The following is an 8,471-nucleotide window of genomic DNA, read 5'->3' as shown; positions in this document are numbered from 1 at the left end:
CCAGGCGCCCGGGGAGACTGTTTCTTAAATTCAGCCATTACCCACTCAGCACCAACTCACAGCCTGCCCTGTAGCTGATGGCTAGGAAATTACTGGGGGGGGAGTGGGGGGGTGGCAGAAGGATGAAGGAGGGAGAGAGCGAGGGGAGAAACAAAAGAGAGAAAGCAAGGGTCCAAAGGGGCTCCTTTACCCTCCCCGATTCTCAGTCATTAGGCCAAGTTGGCCCTGGCGTTGGAGGAGCAGGAGGGACCCTTCCTCCCATGACAACTCAATTAGATGTATGTTTTTCATCTCTCCCTGGGTGGGGCAGACTTTTTTTTCCCACGCCATGAATTCAGGCAGTGGGTTAAATAAGATTTCCCTTGAAGTCAAATGAATTAGCGCATCACACACAGGGACACACACACACACACACACACACACACACACACACACACACACACACACTCTGGGGAGCAATCTGAGGCTGCCCCCTGAACCCCACCCATCAGCCAGGTGCCCACCCGGGGCCGTGCGCCCAGGGGCACAGCCCCGGACTGCGCAGAGCGCGGCAGGTGCAGGCGCGCGGGGAGGTGGGCAGCGGGGCGGCTGCTGGCGCCCCTCGTGGTCCCTGCCCCCCGCCCCGCCCCGCCGGGGTTACCCGCCGGCCACTCCGCGCGCCTCAGATTCTCCCCGAGCGCGGGCTGGCGGGCGGGCGCGCGGCTCCGCTCCGCGCCGTGCCTGCCTCTGTTCATTCATGATTGGTACCCGGCCCCCGAGAGCCAGCCCGAGCGCCGGGAGGGGAGCGCGGCGGGCGGCAGCAGGGGCGGGCGGAGCGCGGCTCCCGCACCGCACGCGCCGCTGGCTCGGGAGCCTCGGCCGGCGGGCGCGCAGCCCCGTGTCCGGCTCCGAGCAGGCTGCGGGGCAGCATCCTCGGCCCGTGGCGCGCGAAGCGGCCCGGCCCGGTTCCGAAGGCTCGCCGGGACCCGCGGGCCCTGTGAGTCAGTGCATGTGCGGGGCTGAAGAAGGAAAGGCAAGGCTCCCAGCGCCCCAGCCCCACGTTCGCTGAATACCAAGCTGCAGGCGAGCGGCTGGGTGCTTTTTTTTTTTTTTCCTCCTCCAATTCGGAGTAGAGGAACCACACTGATTTCTTTCCAGGGGAGGGGAGGGGCAGGGCGAGGGGTCCCAAGTCGCACACAAGTGTTCGCTGCCATGGGGGCCGTCATGGGCACCTTTTCATCTCTGCAAACCAAACAAAGGCGACCTTCTAAAGGTAAGCCACCTCCTTCTTCCTTTTGTTCCCCTGGCTGGGTTTGGGGTGCTTGGTGCTGAGCTGGGGTGTGCCACCTGCCTCTCTCAGCCTGGACCCTCCTCTCTACGAGGAGCAAGGGCAGGTGCTTGTATCCAAAGGAGTAAGAAACCTGGCGGGAGGTTTGGTGTGAATATCGTGAACACGCAGAGGAGGGAGCCAGAGTGGGCGCTGGCCCCAGGGGGGTGGGGTGGGGAGAGCCCCTCTGGGGCTCCAGGTGCCGGGACTCTCTTCCTGGAAATCTCTAGGAGCAGCAGAAGAGTGGGATTCACAGGTGGGGGTGACTGGATTGTCTGAGTGGAAATGTTGGGAAGCTCTTTTGGTTCCCATGACGGCCCGCGATTGTGCAACGGTGGGCACCCAGCGAGGGTGCTCACACATTCACACCCTCCTCCGGGTGGCAGTGCTGGTGCAGACCTAGGAGTCCGTCATCAGGGAGAGGGTGCTCTGTCTGCCCACCCCAATAAACCTCTGCAAGCCAAAAGGAATCAGCTGGTGCCACGTGGTACAACTCCCAGGGCTCGTGTCCTGGTGCCTGGGGGCGTCATTAAGAGCGAGGGCATCACACAAGGGTGCTGCCATGCGCTGGGAACCGCCGGGAAGCTGAGGGCAAACGTGAGGTCAAGGTGTGATGGAGCCGTGAGCTTCAGTCAAGGATTAGAAAGCGTGATACCCTCCTGTTCATAGCTGCCTTTTCCCAGCTGAGACATGCCCAGTCTCACCAGCGGGACAGTTGTCAAACGGGTCCATGTGAAGTTGGGGCAAATGTATGTTGCGCCATAAGGGACTATGCAGGCCTCCTATCCAGCAGTGAGAAAGTTGGTTGTTGGAATGAAAGAACAGGATGCAATTAGGAAGAAAAGAAAACGATGGGTTTTGTTTTCTTCCGTTTAATGCTCAAATCTTATGGTGAGTGCTAGAAGGATTTTAAGTAACCTGACACTTAAATCTTCAAGTTCTGCCATTGGAGCTCAGGTTCTGATTATAGGTATAGGGGCTATAGTTCCCAATCTTTATGCTGGGTAGTGATTAGAACTGTATTAAGGTAAGGGTGGACTCCAAGGTGCTCAGTGAGTCTGCTCTTAGGACTTGGTTGATCTCTCCTGACTCATTAGGCAAATCTGCATCAGAGTTCCCCATGAGTAACCTGTCCTCAAAGTGTCCAGGCCTCTGCCCCAGCTCCCAGAGATATCAGGTGGGCTAAGCACTGAGGAATGAGATCTCCGGGTATAGATCTTAGGTGATAAAGCTGGATTGGTGTTTACATCCTAGAACATGGGTCTAGGGCCGCATGAGTTACGAATCCTTCTGGCAGGGAAAGGTCTGCTTGCCCTTTTACCAGTCTTGGGCAGGCAGGGTCTGTAAGCCTAGACCCAGGTCCTTGACATCTCACAGATCCTCAGATACTACTTGTGTGGGAACAGAATTCAGCCCCAAACCCCCATCATTTATCTGACCACTGTGAGGTCCCAGAGGCCAGGGGACTGTGCAGCAAGAGACCCAAGGATTTGCTTGAAAATATTTTCAATGCCTGTGGCTCTTCTGGGAGGCAGCTAGGTGTCATCGAAAGATCTTGAGCTCTGGAGTCCGGTGCGGTCTGGGCGTGCATCCCAGCTTCATAACACTCCCTCCTTCTGAGATCTCAGGCCAGCCTTCACCTCTCTCAGCCTGTTTTCTCATCCATAAAGTGGGTGAGAATACTACCTCCAGGCAGGAAACTGGTGTGGGGGGAGTAGAGGGAGTGAGGACCCTGTTTCATACATAGTGTGGGCTGAGCCACCAGGGACCCAAGGAGGTTGTTGTAAGGACATGAAAATATGAAGGATGGATATGAAGCTCCTTGCACAGGGTTGGGCAAAGATTAAGAGCTCAGACATTCTCTTCTTCTACACAAAATGCCAGGTCGCCCTGGTGAATTCCCAGAGGCCAGAGCTCTTTGCTCTCTCTGAGGACCCTGAGAAAGGGAAGTGGGGGTGACAGCATTCAGTGAGCCCTCCCTTACTGTGTGCCTGGCACGGTGTGGGGTGCTTTTATCTGCACTTACTTATTTAACTCTCACAACAATGCTTGTTTGAAGCTCCCAGCAGGTCAAGGCTATTGGGCAGGCTGCCATGACAAGCTGCCCCATCCCTGAGTTGGGAGCCCCTCTTGCACAGAGTTCCACCACGTTGGCTGAATTGTCCAAGGCTCCAGCCATGTACATTTCTCCCGGCATTTGCCCCGATCAGTGTTATCTCACCATCTTCCTCTGTGGAATGCTGATCAGCAGAAGACCTTTCCTGCAGAGGGAGGTGACTTGGAAACGGGCTGAGGAGGCCAGTGGTCAGGGGCCACTTCCTGGTCAGGTCCCTTACCCCCTCGGGGCCTTAGTTTCTCCTCAGATTCCATCCTGTTCTCAAATTTGAAGATTCTCCTTGCTGATGCTCTTACTGGGACTGCTACTAGACATCAGCCTCAGATCTAATTAGAAGCAGTCAGAAGAGGGTGGTGGAGGTTTTCAGTTCAGGAATTGATATCCCTGCTGGGTTCAAATCCAGGCTCCACCACTGACTAGCCTTGTATTCCTCAACTGTAAAACAGGGACAGTAGTAGTTACTGTCTTAAAATCGCTGCTGTGTTGTGTGGATGTCAGGGTAATGCAAGTCAAATGATCAGCACAAGCTCTGCTGTGTAGTAAGTGGTCAGCAAATTTTAGCTACTGTTCAATTTATGGTTCTCCTGTTTGTGGCTTCCAAATGCCTAGAATAAGGCCATCCTGAAAGTAGGCAGTGCCTCTGGGAGTCCTAACAGCTCATTTCTGGAGCCCTCTTCCAGTGCCGTCTAGGTAACTAGGACCCAAAACCCTAGATGCACAGATGCTGGTCCTGTTACTGCAGCCCCCACTGACCTCCGTGCTGTGGCTGAAAACAACATAGCCTGCTGAACAAATGCCCTGCATGTTTCCAAACTATAATTTGGTGGCACATATACATTTTTTTTTTCCAAAGTAGGGCAAAAGCTCCACGTGATTAGTGCCGAGAGAGAGATGGGCCTAGCCCAAGCTTGGTGTTCAAGGAGAGCTTCCTGAAGGCAGCTGAAATCTAAATTAGTTTAAGAACTGTGTCACTGAATAAAAACATTCGAAATTCATTTTCTTTCTCTGTTTGGGATCTTTGTTTGTCTTTAATTAAGAAGGAGAAAAGCCCTGCTTTGGGGGGTTCAGCCTCCGCATCCCGGTCCTAGGTAGAATTTCTGGCTCCCAGAGTTTTGTATGTGCTTTTCATGCCTGCTCTGGGCTTTAAAGACTAAGTGCGAAGGGTTGGGGTGGGGGGTCTCCAGAGAAGGATGATGTGGGCGCAGCTGCTGGGCCTGTGGGGGGCAAGAGAGTTTAGGGAGAGCATCGCTGGACCAAGGTCATCATAGTGGAGATTTTTACCTATAAACAAATGGGTGACCGGTCCTCCACTACCAAGGGAAAGCATTCAGAACCTTCAGGAAGGTCTGAGCTTGTGCTCTCGAGTGTGCTCATTGAACAGATGAGCAGACTAAATCCCACAGCTGTCCGATGCTTTTTCTAAGACCACCTGGCAAGTTAGAGACAAAAAAGCTGGTTCCCTGCTGCCTAGATCAGTGAGCACTTTGGAGAATTTGTGGGACCAGAGGGTTCCTGATGGAGCTGCATTTGTAGTTTATTAATCGGACAGCATGTTCAACCCAGAAGATCTGGGAGACCAAGGAGAGGCAGTGATGCGGAGAGAAGCAGTAGCCCTGCTGTCACACAGCCCTTGTCTCAAAGGACCTTCGGCAAACCATTTGACCTTGGAAATGCCTGTTTCCTGATGTCTAAGGGAGGCATACTAACTTACAGAGGTGTTCGTGCTGGGCGGCGTCACCTGCTTCTGCGTCTTTGTCCATCCTTTTCACTCCGTGTTACCCTTCTCCCCACCTCCTAGTCCAATAGTTATCTTTCCTCCCATATCCCAAGGCCTCACTCAGCTGTTTCTGCAGTCAAGAAGGCTTTCCCAGGCCCCGGGAAGCAATGATTTCTCCTATCTAAATTCCCCAATTTTTTAAGGTGTGCCATCTCACGACTCTCGAGTCATGCATTGAACTGGGCACTCAATGGAGGTGTTAACCGCTCCTTCATTCCCCGCCCGACCCCCAGCCCTCCGCCACTCCAGAGTGTCGGCTTCTTGCAGTGAGCTTGTCTGAATCATTCCTCACAGTCCCCAGCTTGGTTTCTTGCACATAGTAGGTACTCAAAACATCTTTTCTGGAGGAAATTATAAATAATGGAACGGCTCGCCGATTTATTTTCTAGAACTGCAGACCCTACAGGAAAAGTTAGCTTCCCACTGGAATTTCAGTTACCAGCCCTCTGCCTGGAATGAATTCTCTTATTTGGTCTGCTGGCTTTGAATTGGCTTTGTCCAAGAAATGTACTGAATCTGTTTACCATTTAGCAGGGAGATGCTGAGAACGTGTTCCTACTCCCCAGCTCCTGATAGTCACAAAAGGATGAGGAAACCACAGCCAGTGCCAGGCACAGTTCTTGGGCCCTCAATCCCAGAAGAAAGTCAACGGCGAACAGAAAGAGGGAGATGGAAAGACTGCAAAATAGAAGTGAGGGACTACTGTTTAAAATGAGGAGGCTTTGGGTGCCTGGGTGGCTCAGATGGTTGGGCATCTGCCTTCGGCTCAGGTCATGATCCCAGGGTCCTGGGATCCAGTCCCGCATCAGGCTCCCTGCTCCTTGGGAGCCTGCTTCTCCCTCTGCCTCTCTCTCTCTCTCTCTCTCTCTCTGTCTCTCATGAATAAATAAATAAATAAAATCTTAAAAAATAAAAAATAAAAAATAAATAAATAAAATGAGGAGGCTTTCAGCCCAGTACCTGGCAAGGGACCCAGTCTTGGACCTCATCGGATACCTAGAAGGGCTTTGCTCAATAAATGCTCCGTAAATGTGCAAATGAACAGTGAGTGCGTGTGTCAACAAGTGAGTGAAAGAATGGGTGATTGAATGAATGGGAGAATAAATAAATGAATTAATGAAAGGAAGCAAAGGAAGTATCGAATGAATGCAGAAAGGAATGATTGAAGATATGAAATCATGTAGGAATGAATGGATCCATCAGTTAACGAATGAGCGGCGAAGTCCTAGGAGGGCTATAATGAAAGACTGTCTTTGCATGAAGAGCATTGATTGTCATGCTACCCCAATGCTGGATCTAAGCAGTCCACCATGAAACTTGGGAGGAGTCAAGGGCACAGGAAGCCCCGGTATAGATAATTAATAGTAAACTTAGAGCAAGAGCTTCTTAGAAAGCTAAAAATTATAAATTCAGTCAAGAAAAGTCCCGGTAGTTTTTGGATATCACTAGGTGTGTAGTGTTTTGGGGAAGGTGAGAAGATGGGAAAGTATCTCTACTTTCACTCTTTTGTTGATTCATTAAAACAAACAAACAAACAAACAAACAAAAAACTAAAACAAGGACTGGTCCAGAATGGCCTCCCTTGTATTTCAGGTTCATGTTTACCTTGTCTGGGTGAGATCAGGAACGTGTATATTTGTCTACCCATTTATTTGTTCCCTAAGCAATCTCTTAAGTATCCTTCAGCATTGCTTCCCTGATGTTACCTCTGCCCAAGGTTCACTCTGGCTCCCGCTCACCCTCCACCTCCACCTCCCCATTCACCTGGTGAACTCCTACACATCCTTCAGGACCTCATTCAGTGTCACCCTCTCCCAGGCTCCTGCAGGCAGGGCACATCTCTCCGTCCCCTGTTACTTCCGCAGCCGTTGCGGCTTCCCCTTGCTATAATCGTGAACATAATGTGATTATGGATTCATACACTTATCTCTCTGACTAGCTCTAAGGTAAAGAGTCTTATTCCAGAGTTTCTGTCAGGCCTGATATTGGGTCCAGAGTTGACGGGATGTTGGCTGTGTGGAGGTAAGGATGGATAGACCAGGGTGTGTGTTCCTGATGGCTCCAACTAGCGCAGGAATGCGGCGGCACAGATGAGAAATCTGGGTCTGCTCATGGGGAGAAGCGCTGCAAAGTTCTGCATAATGGCCCTGGAGTTGATGTTCCCATTCATCAGGCAGAGAATGAGCAGTGTTTAGGAGGGAGAAAAGGAGAGAGAGAGACTGAGAGTCTTGGGACCTTCAAACAAAGTTGACTTATCTTTAAATGCTTCTCCTCCCTCCAGGGAGTATTTTAAATGGGTCACCTTGGGGGAGTTGCTGTAATCAGTTGGGATATGGCTAGCTTCCTATACCCTAGCAATGGGAGCAGAATTCTGGATTAATTCTTGCGATTCCAGGCCAGGCAGGAATCTTCACTGGGGCAGTGGGGGAAATGGGAACCATGCTCCACTCAAACCAGGGGACTAGAAACAGGACTGCAAAAAAAAAAAAAAAAAAAAAAAAAATGGTTAGGACCACTGCAGGAAAGTAAGACCTGGGTTTAAACTCTGGCTCTGTGACTCCTTAACTGAACCTCTCTGGGCCTGAGTTTACTCCTCTGCAAAATGGGGACAATGACTATGCCTCCCTTACAGGGCTGTATATGAGGTCAAGGAGGTGGTGAGGACAGTGCTTCACATAAGGTGCAATGATCTTAGCAGCTCGGGGTATTACTGGCTTTGCTGCTCCTTTATCCCATCTCAGAGCAGGTCCCTTCCTCCTCTGTTGCTTCATCTGCACCGTGACTGGGCAGTCCTTGGTGAGCTCTGTCCCTTCGAACTGCAGCCTCTGATTCCATCCCTCTGGGGCCCAGAGCCATCACAACCCTGGCCCCTGGAGTCCCTTGCAATTTCTCTGGTAACTCCTACGGGAAGCTGGCAATGTTAGATGATGAAAGAAATTCCCAGTGGTGAGATAAGAAAATGGGGATCATCTGCCAGGGTGAATAATAATAGTAGCTGATGTTGACTGCTGCTGTCTGCCAGGCACCTTGCTCGGCCCTTTCCTACGTTATTTTATTAACCTCTTCCCAGCCCTGGAAGACAGACCCTATTTACAGCTCCCATTTTGCAGATGAGGAACTGAGGTTCTAAGAAGGGAAGCTACTTGCCCAGGGTCACACAGCTCGTGGATAGCAGTGCCCAGTTCTGGCTGACCCCAGAGCCTGAGCTCTTAGGCACCACACCATCCCCCTCCCTTCCTGGCCTTGCCTCAAGGAAGAACAGCCCAAATGGA

General features: G+C 51.6%; 1 protein-coding gene across 2 annotated transcripts in view; it reads left to right on the top strand.

Moving 5' to 3' along the window:
* The first annotated feature begins 826 nt into the window (after nt 1-826).
* KCNIP1 (potassium voltage-gated channel interacting protein 1) overlaps nt 827-8,471 on the top strand; it is a 205,466-nt gene continuing 197,821 nt past the window's right edge. For both annotated transcript variants that reach the window (XM_027606969.1, XM_027606967.1), the window contains exon 1: nt 827-1,252. In XM_027606969.1, coding sequence (XP_027462770.1) covers nt 1,192-1,252 — 61 coding nt within the window. In that variant the 5' untranslated portion in view covers nt 827-1,191. The remainder of the gene's footprint in view (nt 1,253-8,471) is intronic.

This window comes from Zalophus californianus, chromosome 5, assembly GCF_009762305.2.
Source record: "Zalophus californianus isolate mZalCal1 chromosome 5, mZalCal1.pri.v2, whole genome shotgun sequence".
Lineage (NCBI taxonomy): Eukaryota > Metazoa > Chordata > Mammalia > Carnivora > Otariidae > Zalophus > Zalophus californianus.
This window is presented reverse-complemented; position numbering and strand designations above follow the sequence as displayed.